This window comes from Mitosporidium daphniae (assembly GCF_000760515.2).
Source record: "Mitosporidium daphniae strain UGP3 chromosome Unknown contig-22, whole genome shotgun sequence".
Lineage (NCBI taxonomy): Eukaryota > Fungi > Microsporidia > Mitosporidium > Mitosporidium daphniae.
Window position 1 is genome coordinate 13,762 of NW_013546589.1, and position 27,872 is coordinate 41,633.

Here is a 27,872-nt window from a genome sequence, read left to right on the forward strand (position 1 = left end):
CTGGGTTTGGTGCTGCTGTTCTTAGAAGTATCTGTTGCTCCGATAGACGTTTATTGTTGTTTAAATACGGCTGGGATAGAGCATCTACGATGAGCAATAAAACCTTACAATACGACAGGAAGCACCAAAAGCTCTTGGTGGCAGATTTGTGCGAAACTTGGCTTTGACGACGCCAGAGTTTCCATGAGGACGTGTGACCTTTCCCCAGATGACGCGCATGCAGCTCTTCTTTGGCTGACCGTCCTTATTTTTGTTGAGCAGTGAGACACTCTTTCCTGCGATTCTGCGTGCAACCTTTGCGCGATACACAAAGGCAATGCGCTTGCCGAGATAGAAATCGGTGCTCTTCACATCGGTAACGTTGTCGATTGCAAGCAAAGTCTGATTTGGCGATTGGGCGTGCTTTCCTCGTTTGTATCCCAAAATACGGCCCTTGCAATAAAGTCTAGCGGAAATGAGAAAACCCGCACATACCTCGGGCTAGCCTTTGTACTGGTGGTGGATGACATTGGTCTGACGATGGATGTTAAATGAAGAAAAAAAACACCCCACAAAGATCAAGCTTACAAATCGAAACCAGAATTTATGGGGTTAAGTTTAATTTTACCAAAGTTTATTTAATTTAATTTTCGTCATCAAACCATAGTTTTTTCAAATTTACAACATGTTCAAGAGGATGCTTATCATCGGCACCATGGAAATACTTTTTCCTTGACGATGAGAAGAGCAAATGAATTTTTTTCTGCGATCCAGATATCATTAATGTGAAATGCTTGAAAATAGCCCAGCATCTCGTCCCCTGCATTGCTGTACGCCACCGCTCAACATAGGGTAGGAAGAAAACGGTAATGCTCTCCTCCTCGGTGGACATAGAGCCATGATTCTTCAAAGCCATTCCAAGAATAGATACAAGCCTGTTTTCAGGTGTGATGTTGCCAAAGTCGCCCTCGTTAACAGCATAAAGGGTGTAAATGTCCAGTGAGATGATGACTCTAACCAACTTCCCCATTCTCAACGGCATTGCACTGGCCCATGATGAAAGGGTAGCAGATAAATCTGCACCGCTGTCATCATCTGCAAGTACCAGCGCAATTCTGTTGCATAGGATCTCATCAAGGATCCTAAATGCTTTTGAGTGCAGACCCAACTCTGATTGCGCGCTGATGATAGTCGTTTCTGACTCGGCACCCCGCAGCCGTGAAGTCACCACTTTGAGGGCCCGAAGCCAGTCAATTGGCTCTTGTTTGAGCAGCGAAAGGTCGCCACAAGATGCATCTTGAGCGGAGAGCCATGCATCGCCCCCTACTCGCCGCAGCGAGCCGTAAACGGACTCGATGCACAATGCCTACAAAATAAACGGCATCAAATGCCCACTTTGAGTTCCGCAAAGGAAAGGCCCTCCGTCTGGATGACGATGCCGTCAACAAGCCCTTTGTCGATTTCCGACGAATTACAGCGGCTCATTCCGCGCATGATCATCTCTCTTCGCATGGAGGCAGTGGGTAATCCAAAGTAGAGCTCGCGGTCGAAGCGCCCGGGTCTCCGAAGAGCAGGATCAATCGCGTCAATGCGGTTGGTAGCCGCGATGATGACCACATTCCCCCTTGTCTCAAGCCCGTCCATCAATGTCAGCAACATACTTACAAGTGATATATGGCTCTGATCCTGCTTGGCACTCCTCCGTGGAGCAAGCCCATCCATCTCATCGAAAAAGATGATCGAAGGTGCACTCGCCTTTGCTTGCTGAAATAGGCTTCGTAGCCCCTTTTCAGCCTCTCCAATCCATTTTGAGAGCAATTCAGAGCTGGAGCGCGAAAAAAAGGCCACTTTACGCTTGCAATGTGGCGAATTTTCGCTGATCAGCGTTGCAAGTGCGCGCGCAACCATAGTTTTGCCTGTCCCCGGGGGCCCGTGAAACAAAATTCCTTTGGCAGTGCCAATGCCCAACCTCTCAAAAATATGGGGGTACCTACGGAACAGTAAATACAGCGAAATTTTCAACACCAACAAAATAGAACAGCAGCTTTTGAAGCCCAAATCAAGGGAAATAAAAATAAATCTGCTCCATCGCATACACAACATCATGCAATTGATCCAATTGAGATCGATGGTACCTTAGGGGCCAAATGACAAGTTCCTGGAGCGTTGACAGGTGTGTCTCCAACCCGCATATTTCGCCCCATGACACCTGTTCAAAGGTCAAAGGACTATGTGGATGCTTCTCTTTTGCTTTGACATCGCCGATTCGTCTGTCTTCGGCATCCTCTTCAGAGAAGCCGGCCCAATGGGTGCCATTTTTTTGCATCTTTTGCTCCTTAGAAATGCAAAATGGAGAGGAAGAAATTCGATACAATGTCCTCTACATCGGCATCATGATCGACAAAGTTACCTCCTTTTTTCGCAGCCGCGAAGAGCGCCTCCTTCTGCGCAGAATATGGTTAACCTCGGGCCCCGAGAAGATATCATCACCTTTGCCTTCTGAAAAAATCGCACCATCGCCATCAAATCTGCCTCCAGACCCCAACGGTGGTCCGGCCCGGAACCACATTTCCGGCACTCCTGAGGATGAATCTGAAAAAGACAGATTTTCATGTGAATCTGGTATGTCCGTATCAGAAGATCTCGCAAGAAACAAGTCCCTTTTGATACTTTTGCTGCCATCCAGCCTCCCCTTTCGCCCGATTGGTTGAAAATGCGAGGGGCTGCTTTTAATGATGGCTGCCCATTCACGATTGATTTTGTCGGGCAAGAAATTTTCAATCTCACCACGCTCGGCAGAATTTGCGTTCACATCAATGGGTGTCCTGCGAATGTCGCCATTTACCGGTGCATTGATGGTCACCTTCTCATCTCGCATTAAAATACAAATAGAGTTTCCAATTAAAAGTTGTCCGTAAATTTTTGGCAACAAATTTTCGCAACAAATTTTGGCAACTTGTTTTTCTCGCCAATGAGATTTTGCAGTGCATTGGTTGGAATGTTTAGCTAAAGAAATCGGAAGCCCCGCAAAATACGTACGGCGTGACTTTGGAAAAAGAGCTGGAACTGTAGACAGACTCTCGAGATGCTTTTTAGCCTTTTGAACAGAAGTCTCATCTGCGGCATCAAGGAAGGAAAATCTCGGATTTGGAGACCATGTTCTCTGCACTTCCGCGCGATGTTTTTCGTAAACTTTCGGCGATCAAATTCTTCAGCCTAACAAACGAGTCTCAATAGTCAGCTTTGCCTAGTGATAAAAGATCGCAATAAGAAGCCAATCGCTGAGAAAAGAAATCCACGGCATAAACAGCGTCTCAAAAATGTCCCCAGTAATTCAAAATTCAAGACAAGATGCGAAGCTCGTGAGATGGATCTTTGCAAAATTACCAGCGAGTCACTGATGAAAAAGGCAATGTTCGATGACAAAAGCAGGCTATACTCGCTTCCGTCCGTGTCCGACTTTACACTTGCCAGGGGCATGTCTTGAATCCAGTATCGAGCAAGTTTTTTTCGGTCAATGAGCTCTGTTTACACTTGCAAGCTCTTTTTGGTCAATGAGCTCTGTTTACACTCGTAAGTGGTCCATTGGGGGGAAGAAGAGCTCTGCTTGCCAAACAGATCGAAAAAGGTGCCAGATGGTTTGTAGGATTTTTTAATTCGAAACCACTACGCTATGAAAGTGCATGTCGCCTAGCGAAATTCGATACAAATGTTCAAGGCACTTTTTCTCTCTGGTTATAATCGAAACGAGCTTAAAGTGCATCCAAAAAAGATCCTCCATGCATAGCGAAACTCTATAAGAAATATGGGTAGAACACTGGGGATGATAGCCCAGGTGGGAGGTGCACAAATCAAAGATCCCTTCAAGCCCGGACTGAAATGTCTGGGATCTCCCATCGACAATGTGCAGAAATCGGTGTGCCCACACCCAGATGGTACCTTCAGTGTAGTTTGCAAGAGTGACCCAATCTGGATGTAAACATTGGAGCATTGGCTTTCTAAATAAGACTCATTCAAGAAGCTGAAAACCCCCTCTTTCACTTGGACTAACACTTCCAACTCAAGCGTCAGGGTTTGCAGTCAACCGATATTCATGGTGAGGTGTGTAAAAGAGGCAAATTGTACTTTTATTGAAAAATCCCACGTTGGCTGCTTTCATTGAAAAATTCCACGTTGGCTGCTTTCATTGATATACCTGAGCATTAGCCCAGTGACACTGGAGTCTCTTGACGAAAATTGGTATATGCGACCTTCGTATACTAACACCACCATCACCTGGCATGAGCAAAGAGAGCTAAGCTCGTCTGCCTTTTTAAATAGCCCTAGGCGTCTCTTATTAAATGTGATTGATCGGCGCTTTCTTTGTTCGATCGGCTCGATACTTATCCGTCTCCTTCCCATGTCACTAGTTGGCTCTGATTTCGCGGCCAAAATTACAAACAAGGCGGCCGGTGCCCTCCCGCGGTATGATTGGGCAAATGTTGAAACTTGAGTGCACATTACGATTTTGGCAATTTTGTTAATTTTAACCGGCAGCCTTTTTGACTAGCAAATCAATCATACAGCGGCCAAAAGAAGATTTTTTCTCGTTCCTTTAATATTCTTGCTTATTTCTATTCGCTTTTACCTCAAACTCTCCAAATATTCCTCTAAAAGGGCAGCAAATTCACCTATCAAAGGAAAATCAGATACGTTGATCTATGAGCACATTCAGCTTCCAAATGGCCTAAAGACGCTGGTTATTCACGACCATACGGCAGAAACCGTATATTATCATTTTTATGCAGAATAGGCGTCAGCAACCATCTCCTTTAATTTTGGATCTTTCTTGGATCCGCCAGAATATCCAGGATTGGCCCATTTTCTTGAGCATCTACTGTTTATGGGGACAGAAAAATACCGAGATGAAGCAGAATACGTGTCTTTTATATCTGAAAATTCTGGATCGTGCAATGCAGAGACAAGTGGAGAGTATACGCTCTACCACTTTTCCATTAAGGCCGATTTTCTTGAGCCTGCTCTTGATAGATTTTCTCAATTTTTCACGGCACCGCTTTTTTCTGCCTCTTGTGTTGGAAAAGAAATAGATGCCATTGATTCAGAATTTTTGATTCATCGTCAACACGATTTTCAGAGATACCGACATGTGCGTGCTTTCCTAACTAACCTTTCCCACCCGTTCCATAATTTTCTTGTTGCAAACAAGGCCACTTTGACAGGAAAGGATGGTGGAAATATCCGCGATGGTACCTTTTTTTTCCTATAGGGTTAGAGGTCATAAGTTTCTACAGAAATCATTACTCTGCCGATCGTATGAGCCTTGTCGTTGTTGGAAAAGAGCCAATTGCCGATCTTATCAAGCTTGTCAAGGACAAATTTCCAAATGTCCCTGGATCTTTGCAACCATTTGATTGCTATTGGAAACACATATCTCGAGCGGTTGAAGAAAACCTTGGATCCATTATTTGGGTCAAGACTTTGCAATTAACAAGGACGATTGAGTTTGTATGGCAAATCCCAGATCAAATGCCCTTGTACATGTCAAAGCCTGCTAGCTTTCTTGCTGGCATTATTGGACATGACGGCGATGGCGGTTATTTCGATGTTTGGGAAAGATTCTGAAGAAACTCTTGATTCACTTTGCACACATATAGCAAGTTCCGGCAGCCAAGCCCCCATTGCCATCAATGCTACCGACGACGATTTTATTGGCCGCTGGAAAACGGACAACAACAAATTTATCCTCCCCGCTCCAATCTGCAAAATTTGCATTTTCGACACATGTTGCATCGGTTGGTTTTATGTGTACGCATCTTTAATTCCAGCACGCCATGTCCATTGCGGCGTTCGGTGCATCCCCACATATTGGGCGTGGTCTGAAGGTTTGGGCAAAATTTAAAACCATTAAATTGTAAAAACTTGAGTTTGATCTATTGAAAAAATTATTCGGCGAGGGCTGTCGCCAAAATGAATCCCAACGCCGGAAGGAACGACCATCCCAATGTTGGCGTTCTATGCGAAGACGAGCTGTTCATAGACTCATTCGAGGAATTAGTATGTCCAGGCACCACACCACCCCTAAAGCACTTATCCAAAGTTACCAAGCTATATCCCTTTCCCTGGATATAATCGATAATATCTGGCACAGCGTCCACGCTACTTTGGATATAGTCTCTCTGCACGCTGATAAATCCGCCCTTTGTGTTTGGCGACAGCTGATCCAGGACGTTCTTGAATGAGGAAAGAATATCGGTCCCGTTTAACGCGTAATCATACGAATCCAAATTATAAGTGGAAAGTACATACTTTCCCTGGTCCGTAATTGCAGATATCTGGTCATCAGAGAGATTGCTTATCTTTGGCACACGCACAAAATACGGCGGTTCCGGCGAGCCTATGGCCCTTTGTATTGTAGCGGCCCTGTCGGCAAGTAGCGCAAGAAGGTCGTCATTATTGGTGAGCGCGCTCAAGTCCACCTGTTCCTCAATTGAGAATCCAATGAGATGGCCTGAGGAATATGCCCGCTGCAAATTGGCAACAATGGACGGCTCTTGTAGGAAAGAGACCACCGGATGGAACGTCGCCTTGCATTGCTTTGCGTCAAGAGCATCAAGCACGTTCCCAGTATATATGGAGGGCCCTTGGTCAAACGTCATTGCAAAAGACCCTGGCTGGCATATGTTCAGAACTTTTGTGTTTATGTACGCTTCTGTCACTCCGGCCGCTAGCAGCATCAGAAGCGCCAAGGGCGTCCACCATGCACAGCCCCTCACAGTTCTTGTGGCGAGTGTTTCTGTTCTTTTCATCGATCTAGTAATGGCTTTGGCGTGCCCACTAGTTATAGGCGCTGTTGACTGTCTCAATGATGTGTACCATGGACACTTCCCGATTTGGAACTATAAATTTTAAAATTAAATGGAGGAACGACCCTCCTCGTATTGCCAGCCCCGCACCCCTTTGGGTACAGGAGTCTCATTTCCAGGGTCGGGAGTGAGCACACCTAGTACATCCGCCGGAACGCCCATCGGCCCAAATTTTGGAGGCTCTTCGCTGCCTTCAGGACCGGCTCGCTCGTCGCCAACGGCCATCTCAGGCTTTGCATGCTCGCCTGCCGACATGCAGCTCATCGATGCCATTATCACGCATGCTCATGGTGAGCTTGAGCAGCAACCGCTTCCAAAATGCGCATTTTGCGGCAGGCTCTCACTCACCCACAGTTTAAGCATTGCCCATTCAGAAGAGTCTTGCCTGGCCAATGCCGCGTCGCTAGCCTCCAAGCGGATGGTGCCACTGGCCGATGATAGCGCCTTAGAAAAGGAAAAAGTACCGGAACTGAAATTTCCGCAAAAAAAGGGCCCATCTGTTCGTCGCACCAGGAAGAAATTCGCCTCTGCAGGAGCAGAGGAGGACGACGACTTTGCAAATTCAATGATCTCCTCGATCGTTGTTTCGCCAGACGGGCATACGGGCCCTGCACCTAGAAAGAAAAGAAAGACCCCTTCATCTAAAAAGGCGTCTTCAGGCCGAATGCCTGACATCAGCGATCCTTTGACACCGATTATGACCCAGATGCCGAATAAGCCTCATATTCAACAGCAGCATCATCTTGATTATTCGTCGCCATCGGAAATTTCCCTATGGATTCCAATGTTAGCCGATGCATCCCATTTGGTGGCGGCCATGCTTGATGGAAAGGCTGCCTCCTTTTCGCTTCAGCGCCCCCGCATGCAAATGCTGTTGGCAGGAAACCACATGCTGGCAGCAAAGCGAAAAAGAGCACCTATTTTTGTGGACGCTGTTGCACAAGGCCTTGATCACATCATCCGTACCTCGCTTGTGGGTAGGAGACGACTGGCCGCTGCTGCTTCGGCGGCCGCATCGGCCTTGTCATCTGGTAGCGCCCCTCTTTCTTTGACTTCAAAATCTACCCCCCCAAACGCATCGCCCCCAGATGCAAACGCAGGCATTTCGACGGTCAAGAAAAAGCGCAGTGGCCCCGCCACTCGTGGCGCTCGTTTGCATCCCTCTCCTCCTGTGCTGCGCCCTACAGCTACAGCGCTCTCCATGCCTGAGATTTAGTATATGTACAGCACGCTCATAAATACAGGTGGGCACATTCAAGCCACAATCCTATCAGTTTGGTACCACGCGGTACAATACGACAGTGGAGTGTCCAAGTTAGTAAATCAACTCATTAGCTTAGCATGCACAGTACACACTGGCAAGCCTAGATGTGCTCAATAACAGCGTTAAGCGTGCAGTGTTATCGCTTTTGGCCTTCAAAGGATTTATTATAACGTGCTATGGACTCAGTTCTTGTGAGCAGCACGAACGGGCAACGCTCTCGAAAAGCCGTTCAATATCTGGCGATCCGCGGGCAAACGGCTGTTGCCAGAAACGGCACGCAGGGGTTCGGATCAAGTCTACAAACGTAATAAGCAAACCCCAAGGATGCGGGCGCTGCACCACAAGCCGCTCTAGCAATACGCGGGCAATGGTTTCTCGTGCCGCCACAAGGTTGTTAGCAGAGAACCAATTTCGGATCAGCAGCGCACAAAATAGCGTGTGTGGGTTGGGATACCTCAGCTGGTTAGCCACGGCGCTCACCACCAAGTACCGGCCTTCGTCCTCGTTTATGGTGCTCATAGAAGCTGTGGCTGCGAGCAATGCGGTCAGCAGCATTGCTGCACGCGAGCCATCGATGGAGCCGTGGCACCGATCTAGGTCATGGCCGTGCGCGACTATATAAAATACCACCAGGTTGATCCAGACAGGTCTCGGGATCGTTGCAGGTGGCTGTAGCAGCAGCGTCGCAGCATTCGCCGAAATTCGTCCGTGTTCCAATGCCTCATCTAACAAGGTACGTGGTGATGGGGGGACCGGAGACGTTAGAAGGCCAGCAAGTTGCGCCAGAGAAGGCTCCAGAGTGGTAGTATGATGCTGCAGGGAATCTGTCACCAGCGCTTCGATATTGAGCACAGGTGAAAAAGGGTCGAGAAGCTTCAAATTTCGCGGGAAAGCAGAAAGCACAAGATTGCGCAATTGCCAGGCGGCCCCCGGCATCGCAGCAACAAGACGCCAGTGCCGTTGTGCAAGGAATTCTGGGAAATCGTGCAACAACACCACGAACAATCGCAGCAACCCTTCATTGAAGCGTAGGGCGGCTGCACTGACCTCGGAGCTCGACAGGCCGGAAGAAAGCAAATCAGATGACGGCCCGCTGGTTACACATGTGCCGATGCAAATGGTCGCACCTGAAGAGTTAAGAGAAGCACCGACAAGAGTAGACCAAAAGGCCAGAGCATCCAATAGAAGAACAAGAGGTGCATCCGAACTGACACGACATCCTACGTTGCTGATGCCACCATTGGCGAGGATAAGCCGTGGAAGCAGAACTCGATGCGAGAGCATGTCAAGCCAAGCGAAAGCAAGCCCCGGGTAGAGCGTTGGACGACACATGTGCATGCCCTGTGCAAACAGATCGAAAAAAGCAGCGGAGAGTGTGGCATCGCCAAGCTGCCGTTCAGCTCCGTGCCATTCTACAAGCAATGCACCGAGAAGCTCAGCCAAGGTGCGCGCTAATGAACCCCCAGATGCAATGGAACGACAAAGTGCTGCCCAAAAGCGTGCCAAAAGCTCCGTTCGTCCCATGCCTAGCAGTGAATCTGGAGCGAATGTAGACCCCGTCGCAGCATTGGCATGCACTCCGTCCGTGGTGCTGGATTCATTAATGTGCAAGCCAATGCCGTTCGCAAACTGGCCATCTCCGGTGAGGTGCATGTTTTTATCTTCGCCATGAGGCCACATACGCACAACAAAGAGCAAGAGACGAGCAAGGGCGACGGTGCGCGGGGAGCGCCCGCGCTCTACAGTGCCACACCATGCCCAACCCAGTGCACGTTGCCAAAAGAACTCGAAAAGTGCAGGGACGCGAAAATACCCGCGCACTACGGCCTGATTAGCAAAAGAGCACAGCGTTTTGTCTGAAGAAGAGACCGCATCACAAAGCCGTGCCCATTCTTCAAGAAGGGACACAAGACGTAATTCAGCGGTTGCATCTGTGGCTTGTGTGATGGCCTCGCGTCGCCACTCGGCGTCGACAGGATGCATGCCTCCACTGGTGGCTGCTTGTAACGTCGCTTCCCAATCCCACGGCGAAAAAGGTGCCGGGGTAGTTCCACGCGCACGCGCCGATGCTTTTATCAGCGCCAGCGCCCATGAAGATGAGTCCGAGTATGTTCCCAAAGTCGAACCAGAAGTTGGCCCCGATTCTGTGGCAAGACCCGAGTCTATGTGCGTAGCTTTTAACGACGTGAGAGCAGCGCCAAGTGCACAGTCAAAGGCAAGTAGCGAACCAATACCGGATTCAAGAATGGCGATCAGGACCGGGATTGGCGGTAGGGACTCGGTATGTCGTACGTTCGTGGCAAGAGCGAGAACCCAATCACTGACTTGCCGCGCCACGCGCGAAGAGAGTTCGCAAAGTTTGTCTAGCAGCAGCACAAGCGCAGAGCATCTCGTCGATGCCAAGGTAGAGCCCATCTCTAAATTCGGAGAATGAAGTAGCAATGCCCAGAGCCGCTCGGCAAATGCCGCACATGTCTCATCGCGTTGCGGAGCATGAAGTGCGAGCACAAGCACCTGCTTCATGAGCGTTCGTAACGATGCATGTTCTTGTACTGGAGCCCCCCCTGCTGATGGCGGACCTGACTCGCTGCGAGCTGGACGCTCACTTGCGAGTTCGCAAATTTGTGCGACAAGTCCATCAAACTCGCCCAATGCAATTTCGGATGGCGTGTGTGAACCAATGCCATCTGGGCTTGTTGGTTTCCGTGGTTCTTGATCGGAGATCTGAAGCGTTGGAGGGATCGCACCATGCGCCATGCCGAGCATCGCCCCGATGCGTACACGGTCGCCATGTTCAAAGGGCGCAAGCAGTGTACCGGTTTCCGGAAGCACGCCACCATTCCAGCCTCCAAAGGCTTCCAAGACTGCGGAAAGGTTGGCTGCATTGGCAGCCTGACCACGAGCTCCACCAGCCGAATTGTCGATGTTGCTAACACTAGAAGCTGTGAGTGCAGAATTATGGGCTGCAAGTGCGGCCCCAACAACGGCCATGCGTTCAATGATTTCAGCCAGAAGAGGTTGTTCGCTGCTCGACAATATCATCAGCACATCGATGCCCGATGTTTCCTCCACTACAGCAGCAAAGCTTTCTACAAAGCGTACCAACGCCGCTGCAATAGGCTCCCTTAGCGTTGCGCCCGCAAGATGGGCCGCGAGCGAACGCCCCATGCGTCCAGCCGCAAATGATGGCAAAGACATCGATGTTGATGAACCATTGGGTATAGGTGCGGATGCTGGACCGGATATCGATGGATCCATCGTCAATGATGTGGCTGTGACAATACCGACAGTGGCCATGCGTAAGAGCACATCGCGCGTGATAACAGTACGCACGGCGGCCTCCCAAGAAAGCAATAAGACGCCAAGAAGCCCAGGCGCACCTGGTGCCGCAACCTCAAGCTGCAATGCTGTAGCCTTGCGCTCACCACCGGCCGGCGTGTGCAAAATACTCAGGGCCTCGCCCAAGGCGCTTAGAAACGGTCGCCCAATGGTGCTACTCAGGTTTAGTGCTGCTGCTGCTGCAAGCACTGCCGCGTCCATCGATGCTCGTTTCACAGATGTATATGAAGAAGTAGATGGAGGTATCGATGACGATGACGATGATGATGATAAAGAGGAGGTGATCGATGCTGAAGAAGTGCCACTGGTCGTCGCAGTACATCCGGTCACCAGTTCAGCCGCAGGTGATGAGCCGCTGCCGCGCCAAATGTCCAGCGAACGTCGTGGCATCCCCAACAACTTGGCTGCCTCCACAGCCATTGGCAGCGCAGGTGCAACCGCGTTTTCTCGCAGCAAATTTAGCGTACGAAAGAGACCTTCAATCTCAAAGCGCAGATTAAGCCGCAACACACGCTCGCCTTCTGAATAAAGATCAACAAGAAGACCAAGAACCCGCATCAGCCACGGATTGCGCGGTAGCAGTACCTGTGGCGTGGGCGCACGGGCAAGGCCCTCTATTACTCTGCAGATAAAAGGCAATACCAATGGCAGACGGTCCATGTCATGAGCCTCCAGTATCAGCTCAACGACCGGAATGTAGCTGTGTAGCAGTGGCCGTTGAAGCCCTAGCGTCACCAAACCAATCCATGCGCCCAAATTACGCAACAGCATCTCGTCACCTGCTACCGACATCCCGCTCAAGGCGACGATTAGCATACGTGCCTGACATACGGCCACCAACAGCGTCCAATGTAGCAAACAAATAGTTGCCTGTGCGCGCAATTGCTCTACTGATAATACCAGCCGCAAATAGACAAGATGCTGGTTCGGCTCTCCGCCAATTCGCTTGAGCACAAGGTATCGTGCAAGCCAGGAGCCGACAAGTGATTCTTCTTTACCCTGCTCCTGCAGCAAAGCAGCAATTTCGCGCGCCTTTTCTGTCACATTGCTGCTAACGACATTGTTGACGAGAAACAGCAACCGTTCCGCGGGGAGTGGCACTTCTTCATCTTCGCTTTCACAGAGGAGCCATCGCCGTACTCCTGCTGGCAGACGTCCGAGCTCAGCATTCAAACTGCGAGAAGCCCGCTCCCCAAGTGAGATAAATGAAGAGACAAATGTAGCTTGGGGACCGAAGCCGGCAGCAGGGAGTCCCTCAAGAAAGGGCACCAATGCTGCATCTTCACTGCAATCATCGACCAAAGTACCCTGACGCAATCGCTCATAAATGGTGGGAAAGGTCGCGAGTCCCGTCACGCCTCTGATTAGCATTCTGCAGAAGGAAGGCCATCGTGTAGCTGCATCTGGCACGCATTGGGCTAACGCTGTCATTCCAAAGCGCCACAACTTTGACTCTGGTGGCCAGCAAAGCAGTGCTTCAGCGATCATACGTACACCTATGAAAAGCGGTGGGCCATCTAGCAATCCCTGTGCATGCAACAACTGCCCAAAAATGACACCGGTCAATGCAAGCTCTTTCTCTGGATACTTGGAAAAAAAGCGGAACTCATCCAGGAGGTTATGCACCATGCATGAAAAGACCATGCCATCTCGAGGATCCCGAGAACCTCTCAATCGGATCATTGTTTCAAGTACATCTTGCACGGAGGCCTCTTGCGCATATATGCGTTCATAACAAGCATTGGCTTCCGCTTCCACATCTGGCTGAAAGGCAGCCATCTCAAAGTAGGCCGTCACTTGTGATGAGCAGTGTGAGGGTGCTGGCGTAGTAGCCTGGGAATGTGCTGTGCCGCTTAAAGTGGCGATTGGGCCACCACCAGGCGCTGTCGCTAGTGCTAGCCCGTGAGATTGGGCACATGTGGTTTCTGATTGTTGAGGCATGCTACGGCCAACAGCTGGGGAAAACCTCTGAGTCAATTGCGTCCATCTTTCCGCGCATTCGGAGCTCATTAATGGTACAGAAGCTGCAAGCGTTTTAAGCATCAATGAAAGCGCCTCCGAGCTTGGCGGGATAGGTGAGCGGCGAGGAAGAGCTTCACCTAAAGTGATTGCTGGAGCCGCTCCACTCGTCAAGTGCTCATATACATATTCTACCAAGGCCCGCAAGAAGGGTTCTTTGCGGTCACGGACGACCTCCTGCAGCCATTTATCTAGATTCAAGTGTTCGCGACGTGAGGCCAACGCCGCCAAATCAATAGTGAAAGTGTGTGAACGCGCCTCTGAAAGCACGTGTGGAAGCGCTTTCAAATCCTGTGCAATGTCCAATAGGCGCGAAACGCACGATGGATCACGGCGGTGCATCTCGCCCATCACGCCGAGGATGACGGAAGGAGATATCCGCCAAAGCCGCGGAAGAACAATAGAAGCCCCCGGCTGTCCTACAAGAAACCCCCCCGTGAGCTTCGCCAGCAAGTCCCCTACAGGAGTGGCCCAAGCTACACGCAGATGTGCGAGTCCTAGGCACAAAAGCTCTGGGGCTTGCTTTGCGGCAAGCTCCAGCATGGCCCTAGCGTCTTCATAACAGGGCGGCACGTCCAGAAGATGTACTGTTAATTCTAGCAGATCCACAGCATTCCAGGGTTGGTGAAAAAGGTGAAGCAGTGCATTTCTCGTTGATGCTGAAGTAGATGCAGAAGAAGCAGCAGCAGATGCAGAAGAAGGAGATGTGCTGGCAGCCCCAGATGTGGACAATTGAGACTGGGTACCGGACCCCACCATTTCAATGTCCTCGAGCGATAAAAGCCGCCTCCCAGCCGTTTTTATTAGTTCAGAAAAGACAGCCAGCTCTGGAGTGGCCATTAATGCATATCTGAGGAAAGAGAGTTGTCCGGGAGAATTTCCCCAAACCTTTTGGATGAAAAGGTAGCACGGAAACTCCAAAGGCGTTCCTGAGATTCTGGTGGCATAATAAAATGTGCGCACGATCAACTCTACGCCCTTGACATCTTGAAGATAAAACTCTGGATAATCCAAGCATCCAATTATTGCCGTCCAGTTAAGATATGGGAATATCTCCAGAATAACATCCACAAAATCAGTCCAATTCCAGCCCTCAATTAGCGAATTGGAAGATAAGGAGCTGGTGGAGGTGTGTGCTGTCGAGATTGGCGACCCGCCTGGCGCTGTAATCTGCAACTTGCTGGCGCGTTGAGAAAGCGATAGCTGTGCTTGCGTAGCAGCCATCATTCCCAATACTTGGGCAATGTCGGCTTCTTTGATGGTGTTTCCATAATGTGAAGATATTATAGAGGGAAAGTATTCTTTAAGAATAGACTTTGGGCCGCTTTCTACAATAAATTGCACAAGCGGAATTTTGGAGCCCATGCTGGAAGTAGCTGGTGCAGATGAAAGTGAAGGAGGAGCATAAAGAGAGGACGAGATTGGAGAACTAGATCGCATCGGGGAGTGGCCTGATCTCATTCCAGGCGGGTGTGGTGACGGAGTAAAATATCTTGGTGGGCCAGGAGAAGATCCCGCCTTGGGTGGAACTGAGGGAGCGTTCGCCCCAACACCACCCGGCAATGTATGGGATGATGTTGTCATCAAGGTGAAAAATGCCAGTAGGGTTTGCAATTGATGTGATGCCTCCAAGTAAATGTAGACTAATTTAAAAAATTAACTGCATCCTCCGGGAATCGAACCCGGGTCTACCGCGTGGCAGGCGGCAATTATACCTCTAAACCAAGAATGCATACAAGGCGATCTCTGCTTATATTTATATTAATACATACAGCCTATTTCGAGGCCTTTATTTAAATTGTTTTCATGCCCTTGAATTCATTTGAATTCGATGCTCCAAAGTGGCATGACTTTTCAAGGCCCTCATTCATTCAAAAGCAAAAAATGTTGTTACAACTGCTAGATGCATCATGCTCCATAGTCTCGTCTGATTCGTATGCCTTTGAGGCCGATTTTGCAGAAATGTATTCGGAAAGTAGCTCGTGGTTTGAGGTACCACACCCTGAGCATGAGGAACTCGTATCTGGAATGGCTGATTGCAATTTAGACTCCAAAAATTTGGTCCGCATAAAATTGGGGCCACCATTGCGGAAGCTCCCTGTGGATCGTATCAGCAATGAGCTCTCTTTTACTGAAGATGTATCCTTTGGAAGTGAGTCGCCTGTATCGATGCATAAGACGACGTCTCTCAATGAAATTATGTCTTCTCCAGCATTCACGCCCATAAGGCCAAAGAGGCTTCGAACAACGCAGGGGATTTCTATGTCATCTCCAATTTCGTCAGGCTCCTCGTCAGCCTCGAAAACATTGTTTTATTCTCCGAAAAACATGCTTAATTGGATGTGCAATAGAGAGCATGAATATTCGTCTTCTTCGCGGTCACCAAGCACCTCGTCTTCCTTTCTATCAGACTCTTTCTTTTCAGCATCTCCGCAGCCTAAACTAAGCCCAAAGAGGACTCTTCGAGACGAATATTACGATAATGAGGGCGATACCAGCGCTGAGCATATTTATACAAATGGTGAAACCCCCATCACTCTAAACGACGAAAACGAAATCGACATGGCCCCTGTTTCTAAGCTCCTGCAGGCTTTTCTGGACAAAAGGCACCAGCAGCACCAGCATACAACAACATTCCCATGTTCGGGTTCCGAAAAATTGCCTACAAGCCCATCGCCGTCGCCAAATTTCAAAACATTACAAACAAATCCATGCTCACCGCCAGATAAATTAGAGAACATTTTCACACATCCAGTTGAACAAGGCAAGGCAAATAACAAGCAGGAAAATGCACCTATTCCTCATGTCGAGCCTGTCCCTCCAAAACAAACACTCTGTTTTGCGTCTATTCAGCAGCAACTTTTGAACAAAAAAAATGAGGATCCTTGCCATTCAAACAGGCAAAAAATAAACCCTCGGTGGAACCACGTCGGAGTGGCCTCAATAGCCCAGCAAAAAGCACATCCAGAAAAGACGCCAGACCAAATGGAAGAACTACTGTCAATATTAGCAGAGCATAACGCCAAAGTTCGCAACCCATGTGCTGCCATCAACATTCGGAATTTTTCTAGATAACCAAAAACTCCTTGGTGTGTTTCTTTATAAAAAGAGTAGCTAATCCTGCGTTGCGATATGCTGTAGATGGAACCAAATCAAACGAACCGAAAGGAGAGGAAGGGAAAGCAAATAAAATAAAATTTGATAATCGGGGTTTGATCAAACAGCCGTAAACCCCTGCTGATGCGGCACTTGAACTAATATGATCCCACGGGCTACATTTAAATGAACATATGGACGCAACGCATGGTGGTAAATTAGCAAATAAAATGCTGCAAATATGAGGCTGTTTTTGGAATTAAATAATTTTTTAACATGACAAGGCATTCCAAAAATAATACTTCAGCGTCCGTTTTTTCCTATTCAGAGCGATCGAAGCTTGCATATGGAACCATTGAGAGGCGACATACCCGAGACACAGTAAAAAAATTTGATGCTTGCTATTTATGTTTCTTAACAGCAATTGACCCGGTTTGCTGCAGTGAAGGGCATCTTTCATGTAGGGAATGCATTATATCTACGCTCCTTTCACAAAAAAACTCGTCCAAAGAACTAGCGAACAAAAAGGCTGCTCTGGAAAAAAGAGCTGCCGAATTGGATGCGGAAGAGGCTCGCAAAGACGCTCTTCAGAAAGAGCAAATGTTTATCCGTGCAACCGAAGGGAAAATCAACCCCCAACGAACAGACTCTTCTGGCATGGCTAACGCTTTAGCCTTGTCAAGCTCGTGTTCTTTTTGGATCCCTGAAAAGGCCCCGAATTTTTCTCTACTTGAAGGCGGAAAAGCCCTGAAAGCACCCCCAAGCAAGACAAGTTGTTTTGGCGGATTCTCTCCCCATTCAATCACGTTAAGGTCGTTAATAACCTTGAATTTTACCGCAAAAATATCCTCCTCCTCCTCCTCCTCCTCCTCCTCCTCGTCAAGTGATGAGGAAAAGATTTGTCCCATATGTCTTCGGTCTTTGAACAACAATTTTCAACTATTGGTCTTCAAGAGCTGTGGCCATGTCCTATGCAACGAGTGCGTTCACTTGTCTACTCCGGAACAGAAAAAATGCATCGCTTGTGGGGAAGATTCGTCGCAACTGATCCGCCTTTCGAAAGATGGAACCGGCTTTGCCTCCGGAGGCGGCCAGGTCCTAATCCGCAAATACGATCTGCCATTCCAATAGCATCTGGCGCCGTCAGATACTTCACTTAGAGCTGGCTCATCGGACCAGCGTTTCAGTATTGCTTGATTAAAATTTAATTATCACTGTACAGGCTGCCGCCCAATCGCGGTTTCATTGGTCCGACTTTTTCAATAACCTCAACTTGCAAACGAGCGAAGAGTCAAATAAAGCAAGCTCGTGGGGAAGCTCACCAGTGGGAACCAACGTGGCAAGTTCCTTTTTTAGTAGCGTGTACATTGCACCGGAGGTTTCAAAAAATTCTACATCAGAGGTCTCCACAACCTGAGTGATGCTTTTATTTATCGACTCCAAGGTGGATTCAACTATGCTTTGCCTACCAATAAATTGTCATCAAAATACCGTGGATCGTCCAAAGTCGTGGGAGAAAGCAAATTTTGCGACAGATCAGAGCCGGAATCCTCAATGTCAAATAAAGTGCTGCGGTTTTGAATATAGCCAAAGGCATCGTTTTTGAACAAATAGCGCAGAACCAAAAGCGGCTCAATCAATCCTTCTGTCGAAAAGACTTGGTATGATTCCTTGAGTTCGTTGTACATCACGGTGTTGATTATTGGAATGGGAATGTGGGTCTGAGATATAGATCCCTTCAGGGGCTCTGATTCTCTCAGCAAGTACAGGGCATAAACAACACCGGCACGTCCGCACGATGTAGGAGACACCAGAAAATACGAGAGGATCACGCTATAAATGTATTCCAGAAATAGATCCTTTGAATCTCTTTGAGTGCATATGTAATGAATTAACGAAAAGCCTCGCTCGTACCAAAGATCCCGAAACGTCTCCAATGATGTGGTATTTAAAGAAATGTATAGCAGAAACAAAGACCGAATATCCTGCTTGATCAGCTTCTTGTCAATTACAATCCCACCGAACGAAAAAAAAGACGGGCACGCAGAGGTACAACCGATCTCAAAATGCGACGTGCTGGGCGAGGAAATGGACATCAAAAACACGTGTAAAGTTGCTTTCAATTTGGGCCGATTAAATATCCGTTTATTGAGTTCAGTTGAATTGGGAACTCATATTGTGCACCAATCACGCTAGCCGCGCACTTTGGATGATCGATTAAACCTACTTTTGGGGACGCATTACTAATTTTACGATTGTTAATCATTTGAGTGTTTAAATCGATGCAAATTTACGGCCTGGATATTGGAGGAACCCTGATCAAGTTGGCCTTGTTTGGTAACGAAAATGCTGGGCCTTTGTGCGAAAATTTGACATTAAAAAAATTTCACACATCTTGTCTTGACGCTTCGCTTGAATTTATCATCGACGATGCCAGGAGAAAGAATTTCAGCGAAATTGTTATAAAAGCCACGGGCGGTGGATCATTCAAGCACGAAGGCTACATTAAAGATCTTTTCAAGCGCAATAACATTTGGTTGCACTTTATCTTGGTTAAGGAGATGGAATCCCTGCACAAAGGAGTCCTCTATTTAGCCAAAGTGGATCAACTTCCCCAACAAACGATCCTATATGCTAACATTGGCACCGGTGTTTCCATCCTCCACATTGATGGCGCTGAATTTTCTCGTGTAGGTGGATCCGGGATCGGAGGTGGCACCTTTTATGGTTTGTATCATGTCATGTGCAAGCTGGCCAGCATATTGCCTCTTGATTTTGATGAGGCCATCAATAAGGCTACGTTTGCGAATTGCCTTCATTCAAAGTTACACTTGACCGTTGGCGACATCTATGGAGCCGATCCTTTGATCAAGGATTTGGATCCTACTCTGATTGCAGGCTACTTTTCTGCATGCCCCCTGCTGAAAGATGCCCCCGACATCAATGCTCTGGCTGGTGGGCTGTTAATGCTAGTGTCTTATGCCATAATTTCGTGCGTCATTGAGCTGGCGAAAGAAACCAATCCCCAATTAATAGTGATAGGCGGCTCGTTCGTTGGAACAAACGGTTCGTTATTTTTACTTAGTTATGTAGAGACGATCAAAAATTTTATGCTGCAAGTTTTGGATTACAAGCGAATGCAGACCAAGGTGCATTTTTTTGATTTGGGCTCACACGTCGGCTGCCTTGGTGCAATGGCTTTGGATAATAAATTTTAAAATCAGATACAGACATTCAGCATGCAACGACACTTGTACGGTGCCACTTAGCCCGCCCGTCTGGGTATCATCATGGTAAAAAATACAAAAATGGGCCGTTGAATGCGTTTTTATAGCAATGTGTAAAGAGCGAATCCGCTTAAATTTTACATTTCAAACACTTGTTTATGGGAGCCAAGGCCAGATCCAAGTACACCTGGCCCATCTCCAATCTTTAGACGCACACTTGCTAAATTGTACAGCATGGCAGGGACAGGATACATGTATTATATTAAAAGACTCCGGTCTTCTCCTAAGCTTGCCGCCATAAAGTTCGATCCAATTGGTACTGCGTGGCGCTTATTTTTAGTAAATGCCAGAGTATTGTTTACGGAAAGCAAGCCGCCACCGCCACCAATGCCAGGCTCGGGGAAAAGTCATTAATAAATAAACATTTTATAAAAACGTAAAATTACACAGGCAAGTATGGCTTTTCCTTTGGAGGCGTGAATTTTTGCAGCTTCTTCAGGCTCTTTTCGGCAGCCTTTTTTGCCGATGATTCGGATTTCGAGCTTTTGTGTTTTTTGTCGTGCTTTCTATTTTTTGGCTTCAAGAAATACTCTCCCGACTCAAGTAGCAAATCTTCCTTCCGCGGCAACTGCGGCGGAGGAAAAGGTGTGTATTCCTTTTCATTCTTTGTCCTTTTGCTCTTGCTCGGCCTTTTATCTTTCTCGTTGTCGCCTCGTTTTTTGTCGCTAGCACCCATGTTTAAAAATGGAATTCCTTTTGATTCTTCGCCTTTTGTGTGTCCAAAGGCCGCTTGCGCAGCGTGTGTCGCCATGGCAGAATCAAATGCGCCGCCTGAAGCCTTACCAAATGGTGCAGGGGAATTTGCAGCTTGAAGATTTTTCTTATATTTAGGGAGGAATCTATCCCAGTTTTCGGTTTTGAGCCGCTCATCTTTTGATAGCTCCCTCTTAATCATGAGGATCTTTATGTGGTAAATTGGATGTACATTTTTCATGCAATCCAAGACTATTCTTCGGACCTCTTTTAGCCCCTTAATATCGCCAATCGCAGACACTGTATTTCCTTGTACCAAGATGAAGCATTTGGTCAATAGCTCGATCGCCTACAATAAAGGAGCAAAATTTGTACCTTAAGTGTGGATCCGTTGACACCGACAAGTCGCATTCTACGCTTGACAAATCGCTGCTTATTTCGGAGAATATTACCAATCTTAATAATGTCCATCGTTGTTCCGTCCTCCAGTACACGAATGGCTGCAGGAAGCTGCACGCTTCGTGCCAGGAGTTTGAGAACATCTCTGGCCTTGATGATGATATATGGGTCGTGCATCTTTCGAGTGGTTTTGACGCTCATGGATCCTTGAATAAGATCCAAAAGGCAAGAAACGCCAACATTGTCTAAAATCTTGGTTAGCTGTGGCCAAATTTCGCGGAGATAAGTTTCGCGGTACTTTGGGAATAGAATGACAAATGATGACTCTTCTAAAACGTGGCCAGACGAATGTTCCGGAAGAAAAGGCTCGATCTTCCAATGGTCAATGTCATCTGTGTCCCACGGCTTATCTTTGCGAAACAATTTTTTTTTTGGAACACTTGGCGCAGATTCGGAGACACTCATTGAATACAAAATAAAAATAAAACCAAAAAATTCAATTTAAATTAATTTATGATTTATTTTGCAAATGTCAATTTTCTTTCCCGTTTCTGCGATTAGACAACCCCACTCTCAATTTGCCGCTTCTGCCATTAGACAGACCCACTCTAAAGTATGTATTATAGGTAGCGGACCTTCTGGATTTTATACGGCTCTTAGGCTCCTGAGAAGATCTAAAGAAATCCATATTGATATCTTAGAGGCCAGAAGAGAGCCTTTTGGACTTATTAGATATGGGGTTGCCCCAGATCATCCAGAGGTCAAAAAATGCGCAACAAAGTTCGACGAATTGCTTTCAGAAAATTCGGATAGGATCTCTTGGTATGGGGGAGTTTCCTTGGGAAAAGACGTTCAGCTTGACGAGCTTATGGCCTCTTATGGTGCCGTTGTTCTGGCCATTGGTGCCCAATTAGAAAATAGATTACACGTCCCAGGAGAAGAGCTGGCAACTTCCAGCAAGACTTTTACCCATTGGATGAATGGCGCAAACTTTGGACCTTCGCTTTCGTTTGATAAAAGTTATGGAAAATCCTCAAGGTGTGCTCTGGTAATCGGAAATGGAAATGTAGCCCTGGATACTGCCAGAAGCCTAGTGGGTGATCCTCAAAGATTTTCGGGAACAAATATAGGCACTTCTGCCATGAAGGAATTGTGCTCAAGTACCATCAGAGATGTCGCCATAATTGGGCGGCGTGGACCATTACAGGCGTCATTTGCAGCTAAAGAGCTGAGAGAGATATTCAATCTTTGCCGCCACGAGAAAGTGGGCCTTTTCACCAATGTTGACATTCAGTACGAAAACCATAGCCCGGTTACACGCTCCCAATCCATTCTGATAGACGGCTTGACCAAGGCCACTTTTTTGGAAGATTTATCGCATCGTTGGCCTCCCCTGGAAAGGGAAAATAGCAACAGTAGATCGCTGTCCTTCTTTTTCAATCTTTCGCCTACAAAGTTCATTAAGAATCAAACGGATTCGTCTTTACTTGCAACTGAGGTTGCAAAAAACACAGTTCTCCCGGACGGATCTATTGGTACCCACCATGCGGAAAATGGCACACCTTCCTCGATATCGTTGACAACCTTGCCTTCGGCATTGGCGGTAACCTGTCTTGGTTATGGCGTCGGTCCTATTCCAGGTGCGGAGAACTTTGCACGAACTAAACCAAGAGGCCCATTAGTCCACAAAAAGGGATGTGTTAATCAGGACATGGGGCTGTTCGTCGCAGGATGGACCAAGACCGGACCCGCAGGCGCTCTTGCCTCCACAATGCTAGATGCCTATGAAACGGCCGATTGTATAGTGTCTAATCTGCCTCGTTTGAAAGAAACGAAAAACACTGGAGATTGCAATTGGCTCCGCCAAGTGTTATGCGAAAGAAATATACCATGGGTTTCATATAGAGATTGGGCAGGGACCCCAGAAGCTTCTAAAATTTAAGGATTGTTAATTATATAAACGAATTTTTCAACCCTTTTCAGAGTAAAATGGTATTTTTTATCAAGCTATCCATTAGCATGGCGTAAAAAGAGAAACCATATCGGAGTATTGTTTGAAAGAAATAGAAACGGCAAACTTGTTGCAAAAGGCACAACTTGCCTTTCAGCAAGCCAGCAGCAGAAAGTCAAGCTTGCAAGAAGTATTGAATGCGTGTAGAAAGGTTCTGGTGTTGCAGCCTGATGATCTCAATTGTTGGCACGCTCGTAAACGTGCATTGATTAATGCGTATATTTCGGATTTGCATTGTTCGGAAATCTTTGATCAAAATGCAATCATGCATTTGGGGATTGATGCCAGAAACAAAGAGCTGGAAATGTCGTATTTGTGCCTAAAAAAGAATCCAAAGTCATACCCTTCTTGGCATCACCGCCAATGGGCACTTTCGGCGCTTTCGATGGGAGGGCATCGTCCTGTTTCTGGCCGCTCAGCAATTGATGTCGAATGGAACAATGAAATCCGTCTTTTGAAAAAGCTACTGGCAGTAGATGGGAGAAATTGTAGTTTTCACATTTATTGATTGGCTAATTTTTAGTTCATGCATGGAAGTACTTGCATTGGGTTTGCGGCCAAATTGACGCAAAGACTCTTTTTGATGCACAAATTAGCAGCCCATCCTATCCACCCGCCAGATCGGGCTCTAAAATTTTTGCCTGCATCATAAACGAGTGTCTTGGTGTGAACTTTTCTAATTATTCAGCATGGCACTATCTTTGTAGACAACATCCAAATAAAGAAAAGATATTAGAGCAATCTAGGAATGCCGTTTTTACTTCACCGTTTGACCAGTCTGCATGGTTCGCTTATAACAGCATATTGAAGACAGTCAGCCATGAAGACATCAAACTAGAAATAGAACTTCTAGAGGAGCTGCGAAAGGAGGAGCCAAGGTGTCCCTATTTGCTTCTAACTCTCGTTGGTGCCTCCAATCTGCTTCATGACCACAGGTATGGGGCAGAATATAAAAGTTCTCTTTTTTCTTCGCTTAAAGAAATCGACCCCATGCGAGTAGGAATGTATGCCCATCTTTCTGCTGGACAATAAAACCGGAAATACAAACCGCTGTTTGGATACCTTAAATTTCTTTATTTGTTAGTTGAGTTTCGAGTCTCTTTAGTGTACAAAAAAGCGCCATAGGTGGCGATGAAAGGACGTCAGTAAAGCAATATGGCGCTCCGGTAAGAAGCGAAACAAGCTCTAAATGTAAAGGTTCTTTTGAGCCTGGAAGCTTTTGAAATAAGTCATTCAGACCTTCGTGTGTAAAAAGAGTTTCCTCAAACCGACCTCCAAGTACGGCAACAAATGGCTCCGCTTTAAGTGCAAGAAGAGTAGACCTCGCTTTCAAAGGGTTCGTTTCATTGCCATATGCAACAAACGTAGGCCCAGCAATCCAAGATAAATCCTGCTCCTTCGTTTTTGGCGAATCATTCCAAAGAGCCTTGGTGAGAATTGCAGGCGGAATCATTTTGATTTTGAAGGCAGATATTTCGTTTATTTTCAATTTGAGCTTGTGTAGAGCGACAGAGGATATTGAAATATTTTGCATGATAAACAAATGCCTGCATGATACAGCCTCAATGGCGTCAGCTTGAGCTATTCTTACTTTGGCGGGCAGAGGAAGGACTTCCGGTGGTTTTGGGGCATCTGGTGGTCGAAGAGCTGAAAATGGTCCCTGTCTGAATTCCATTATTTTCTTCAGCGGTGCAAGGCGAGCACGTGTTCCAAACCATCGCCAATGGAAAGCCTGGCCTATTTCCATGTTTAAGAAATTGTGGAAATGGCCTGTAAAAATAAAATAAAATAAAATAAATTAATCTCCTAATGTAAAATTAAATTTATTCCTACTTCATAAATGGCACCGCGTGCTGATCCAAGCCAGAAAGTTCTATGTAAGTTATTCATCCATCTGATATATTTGCCTGTGTCCCAAACCTATGAATCCTAATACTCAATAGTGAATCTTCGTGTTGTTGGTGGCGAGCCTGCTGGCTCTTCGCTTGCCCAGAAGGTCGGACCATTGGGTCTACCTGCCAAAAAGGTCTCTGAGGATATTGCAAAGGCCACATTGGAATATAAGGGTCTTCGTGTAGGTGTAAGACTTACCATTCAGAACCGTCAAGCTTCAATAGAGGTTATTCCTTCTTCTGCCACCATGATCATCAAAGGACTCAAGGAGCCCGCCCGTGACCGAAAGAAAGAGAAGAATATCAAGCACCACGGAAACCTTACTTTTGACCAAATAATTTCAATTGCTCGCAGCACTCGTCCAAGGTCTCTAGCCAAGTCTATTTCAGGCACTGTCTGCGAGATCCTTGGAACCTGCTCCTCCATGGGATGCTCAATCGATGGAATCAGTCCACGTGCCATGATTGAAAAAATTTCTGAAGGCGAGATCGAAGTTCCCGCTAATTAAGACGATAAATGTATTTATCTTCATCGTGATATGATTTATATTTTCGCGTGTGACATCATTTTAACTTGGCTTTATCTACGTTAATTTAGTTGCTAAATTCTCTTGAGGACATATAGGGCCCAACTTCCAGTCGTCAGCAGGACCATGGAGCCAGCCTGATGCATTGCGGCCAGTGGGACTGGGACGATCCAAAGTAGTGTAAATATCCCGAGCCCCACTTGAGCCATACCGGCCCCCATGAGTAAGTTTAATGCCCTTGAAATGATCCTTTTACTTGACGGGGTTTCCATTAATGGGAGAAGCCTACGGCGAGCATATAGCCACACGAAGGATATATAAGAGATTGAAGAGATTGCCAGCGCTCGATGAAAAAACTGCACAAAAGTTGGGTTGTTTAAGGGCAGCATGTTGGGGACAAACAAATCGTCCGGTATCCATTGAAGCCCCATTTTTGGGAATGTGTTGTAAATCAATCCGGCGTCCAAACCAGCAACGAACGCACCAGATATCGCGGTTATGCCAACGAGATGTACGATGCCATTAAGCTTTGCATAAAGATCCTTAATACGTGGTCTAATGCTCTGGCTGCTTTCCATCATTATTGAGGGATTGAGAAGCGAAAGGCCGGTTCGGAGCATTAGCAGGTATATTGCAAACGCCGTAGTCAGATGAGCTGCCAATCTATAATGCGAGACGCGAGGTGCTGCTTTTTTCTCGATAATTTCGGGATCAAGTCCACTTTTAACCATATACCAGCCAAGGAACCCCTAGATACATATAACTGGAAAGAAATACTTGAAATAAAATCAAAGAGCCAATAATTGTAAGAGAAATCTTTGTTGATTTTGAAAGGCTTTTTCTCCTTGTCAAAATGAAGTAGGTCAGCGGAAACAAAAACGCAGCTCCAATCAAACGGCCAAGCATCCTGTGACTGTATTCCATGTAATATATTTTTTTGAACTCTCCAAGAGAAATGCCGTCGTTTAAACTGCAGATAAATCAAGAAGCACTTACAGGATATATTCTGGAGATTGCTTATATTTCTCAAAATAAGAGTGCCATTCTTCTTCAGATGATGGGGGTTTAAAGTGCAACAAAGACCAATCAACCATGGAAAGCCCAGACTCGGTCAAGCGAGTAATGCCGCCAACTACCACAACGCCAAAGACAAGTCCGGCACAAACGAAAAGCCAATATGCCATTGGACGATTTGAAGACGATTTTTTTGTGGAAATGTCGCCAATTGGGGCGAAATTGCTGTTCTCCAATGGAACGGATATGGAATAGGGATTGAAAATCCCGTTTGTATAAAATCCCAGTGTATAGGATTTCTTTGTATAGGATTCCTTTGTATAAAATCCATTTGTATAAAAAAGGGGGGAGATGCTTGATCTCTTGAAAACAGACCCCCCACGATTGGAAAATAAGGAAAATGAGCTTTTTGGGAACAACCTAGTCATTTTATGAACGTTGAAGTTTAAAATTTAATAATCCAAGATTGGACTCGATATCATTCGATTGAAGGGCTTGAAAAATAACCCTTACCCTACATGATACTGATGAGGTTTCCTTACATATGTCCCTGCCAGGATCTCTTGAGAATCTTGGTATATCGATTCGTAAATTTTTGGCCTGTCTTGAGCGCTAAAAATGACGGGAGATCACATGATATACAAGGAGAGAACATATCATGTTATGAGAAAGCAGCATATCTGTGTATAAAATCGCCGAATGCAGCCTTGCGCAAGGAAAGTTCATTTTTGTYTTTTCTTTTGAACAAAAGAAACATTGGTAGARTCTGCGCCTAATCCTAAAAATCCTGGACGTATTTTTCTAATGGTGGAACGGGATGAGTTGGGTTGTGGCGAAACATCGGGATCCCAGCCCATTCCGCGCAAAATTGCAGCTCCAAAGTCGGATACGGGCATCTCTTCATAATCATCCATGGTTGTATTTGACAAAGAATACAAATCTTCATCTTTTGGAGGCTTGACAAAAAGGGGCGTCCTACGTTGCTTGACCGGATCTTCTTTTGGCTGGACATTAGGTATCAAAAGCCCATATTTTGAGCCGTTATTCGATAGATCAGGAGATGTGCCTGAAGCCACATACTTGACACAAGGATTTGGAGAAGACTCTTTAACAGGAGCGGCTCCGTTTGGTGAACGGGGCAACGGAATGACCTTTCTTAATGGGTCTAAAAGAGGTTTTTGTAAATCAGACAAGTCCGAGATGCTTGCCGTTATTTCGGTAGATTTTTCCTTTTCTTTGTTTTTCTTATCGTCTAAGAAGGCAGGGGCCGTTGAGCGTTTTGATGCAGATGACAACGACGATGAAGAAAGGGAGAACTGGATCTTTTTCTTTTCCATAAGTAAATAAACAAATAATTAAATAAATTTGCGAGCTTTTATTTTGGCTACAAGAGCTTTTTAAATTGTGCCAGGCACTGGAAGGGGACAATTGAATTAAAATCTACATGTGTGCATATTTATTTTGTGCGGCAAGATTAATTTTCCGACCC

The 27,872-nt window shown here is 46.6% G+C and overlaps 17 protein-coding genes across 17 annotated transcripts; 9 read left to right on the forward strand and 8 right to left on the reverse strand.

Annotated features, from left to right (window-relative positions):
• Positions 1-84: 84 nt before the first annotated feature.
• Positions 85-3,459, reverse strand: DI09_22p100 (uncharacterized protein; the record flags this gene model as incomplete). Its single annotated transcript, XM_013382958.1, has 6 exons — positions 85-432; positions 662-1,345; positions 1,414-1,969; positions 2,076-2,314; positions 2,390-3,142; positions 3,367-3,459. The coding sequence occupies 6 exons, from the start codon at positions 3,457-3,459 to the stop codon at positions 85-87; spliced, it is 2,673 nt and encodes an 890-aa protein (XP_013238412.1).
• Positions 3,460-4,378: 919 nt separating this feature from the next.
• Positions 4,379-5,601, forward strand: DI09_22p110 (A-factor-processing enzyme; the record flags this gene model as incomplete). Its single annotated transcript, XM_013382959.1, has 4 exons — positions 4,379-4,443; positions 4,558-4,744; positions 4,772-5,225; positions 5,252-5,601. The coding sequence occupies 4 exons, from the start codon at positions 4,379-4,381 to the stop codon at positions 5,599-5,601; spliced, it is 1,056 nt and encodes a 351-aa protein (XP_013238413.1).
• A 320-nt stretch (positions 5,602-5,921) lies between these two features.
• Positions 5,922-7,115, reverse strand: DI09_22p120 (uncharacterized protein; the record flags this gene model as incomplete). The annotated part of the gene is given in 3 exon segments (XM_013382960.1): positions 5,922-6,065; positions 6,081-6,875; positions 6,945-7,115. The coding sequence occupies 3 exon segments, from the start codon at positions 7,113-7,115 to the stop codon at positions 5,922-5,924; spliced, it is 1,110 nt and encodes a 369-aa protein (XP_013238414.1).
• Positions 6,895-8,058, forward strand: DI09_22p130 (uncharacterized protein; the record flags this gene model as incomplete). The annotated part of the gene is made up of 1 exon (XM_013382961.1): positions 6,895-8,058. The coding sequence occupies one exon, from the start codon at positions 6,895-6,897 to the stop codon at positions 8,056-8,058; it is 1,164 nt and encodes a 387-aa protein (XP_013238415.1).
• Positions 8,059-8,280: 222 nt separating this feature from the next.
• DI09_22p140 (uncharacterized protein) lies at positions 8,281-15,048 on the reverse strand (the record flags this gene model as incomplete). The annotated part of the gene is made up of 1 exon (XM_013382962.1): positions 8,281-15,048. The coding sequence occupies one exon, from the start codon at positions 15,046-15,048 to the stop codon at positions 8,281-8,283; it is 6,768 nt and encodes a 2,255-aa protein (XP_013238416.1).
• On the forward strand, positions 11,030-11,974 carry DI09_22p150 (uncharacterized protein; the record flags this gene model as incomplete). Its single annotated transcript, XM_013382963.1, has 1 exon — positions 11,030-11,974. One exon carries the CDS (start codon positions 11,030-11,032, stop codon positions 11,972-11,974), a length of 945 nt encoding a protein of 314 aa, XP_013238417.1.
• Positions 15,049-15,270: 222 nt separating the features above from the next.
• On the forward strand, positions 15,271-16,539 carry DI09_22p160 (uncharacterized protein; the record flags this gene model as incomplete). The annotated part of the gene is made up of 1 exon (XM_013382964.1): positions 15,271-16,539. The coding sequence occupies one exon, from the start codon at positions 15,271-15,273 to the stop codon at positions 16,537-16,539; it is 1,269 nt and encodes a 422-aa protein (XP_013238418.1).
• A 297-nt stretch (positions 16,540-16,836) lies between these two features.
• DI09_22p170 (uncharacterized protein) lies at positions 16,837-17,691 on the forward strand (the record flags this gene model as incomplete). Its single annotated transcript, XM_013382965.1, has 1 exon — positions 16,837-17,691. One exon carries the CDS (start codon positions 16,837-16,839, stop codon positions 17,689-17,691), a length of 855 nt encoding a protein of 284 aa, XP_013238419.1.
• Positions 17,692-17,802: 111 nt separating this feature from the next.
• On the reverse strand, positions 17,803-18,656 carry DI09_22p180 (uncharacterized protein; the record flags this gene model as incomplete). The annotated part of the gene is made up of 2 exons (XM_013382966.1): positions 17,803-17,973; positions 18,030-18,656. 2 exons carry the CDS (start codon positions 18,654-18,656, stop codon positions 17,803-17,805), a joined length of 798 nt encoding a protein of 265 aa, XP_013238420.1.
• Positions 18,657-18,842: 186 nt separating this feature from the next.
• On the forward strand, positions 18,843-19,778 carry DI09_22p190 (pantothenate kinase; the record flags this gene model as incomplete). Its single annotated transcript, XM_013382967.1, has 1 exon — positions 18,843-19,778. One exon carries the CDS (start codon positions 18,843-18,845, stop codon positions 19,776-19,778), a length of 936 nt encoding a protein of 311 aa, XP_013238421.1.
• Positions 19,779-20,229: 451 nt separating this feature from the next.
• On the reverse strand, positions 20,230-21,404 carry DI09_22p200 (component of KRR1 small subunit processome; the record flags this gene model as incomplete). The annotated part of the gene is made up of 2 exons (XM_013382968.1): positions 20,230-20,889; positions 20,916-21,404. The coding sequence occupies 2 exons, from the start codon at positions 21,402-21,404 to the stop codon at positions 20,230-20,232; spliced, it is 1,149 nt and encodes a 382-aa protein (XP_013238422.1).
• A 64-nt stretch (positions 21,405-21,468) lies between these two features.
• Positions 21,469-22,881, forward strand: DI09_22p210 (mitochondrial NADPH:adrenodoxin oxidoreductase; the record flags this gene model as incomplete). The annotated part of the gene is made up of 1 exon (XM_013382969.1): positions 21,469-22,881. The coding sequence occupies one exon, from the start codon at positions 21,469-21,471 to the stop codon at positions 22,879-22,881; it is 1,413 nt and encodes a 470-aa protein (XP_013238423.1).
• Positions 22,882-23,215: 334 nt separating this feature from the next.
• Positions 23,216-23,982, forward strand: DI09_22p220 (uncharacterized protein; the record flags this gene model as incomplete). The annotated part of the gene is made up of 2 exons (XM_013382970.1): positions 23,216-23,438; positions 23,474-23,982. 2 exons carry the CDS (start codon positions 23,216-23,218, stop codon positions 23,980-23,982), a joined length of 732 nt encoding a protein of 243 aa, XP_013238424.1.
• A 31-nt stretch (positions 23,983-24,013) lies between these two features.
• Positions 24,014-24,697, reverse strand: DI09_22p230 (uncharacterized protein; the record flags this gene model as incomplete). The annotated part of the gene is made up of 1 exon (XM_013382971.1): positions 24,014-24,697. The coding sequence occupies one exon, from the start codon at positions 24,695-24,697 to the stop codon at positions 24,014-24,016; it is 684 nt and encodes a 227-aa protein (XP_013238425.1).
• Positions 24,698-24,790: 93 nt separating this feature from the next.
• DI09_22p240 (ribosomal protein L12) lies at positions 24,791-25,351 on the forward strand (the record flags this gene model as incomplete). Its single annotated transcript, XM_013382972.1, has 2 exons — positions 24,791-24,827; positions 24,894-25,351. The coding sequence occupies 2 exons, from the start codon at positions 24,791-24,793 to the stop codon at positions 25,349-25,351; spliced, it is 495 nt and encodes a 164-aa protein (XP_013238426.1).
• Positions 25,352-25,443: 92 nt separating this feature from the next.
• Positions 25,444-26,811, reverse strand: DI09_22p250 (uncharacterized protein; the record flags this gene model as incomplete). Its single annotated transcript, XM_013382973.1, has 3 exons — positions 25,444-26,118; positions 26,147-26,339; positions 26,366-26,811. 3 exons carry the CDS (start codon positions 26,809-26,811, stop codon positions 25,444-25,446), a joined length of 1,314 nt encoding a protein of 437 aa, XP_013238427.1.
• A 294-nt stretch (positions 26,812-27,105) lies between these two features.
• Positions 27,106-27,720, reverse strand: DI09_22p260 (uncharacterized protein; the record flags this gene model as incomplete). The annotated part of the gene is made up of 1 exon (XM_013382974.1): positions 27,106-27,720. The coding sequence occupies one exon, from the start codon at positions 27,718-27,720 to the stop codon at positions 27,106-27,108; it is 615 nt and encodes a 204-aa protein (XP_013238428.1).
• Between the last annotated feature and the right edge of the window lie 152 nt (positions 27,721-27,872).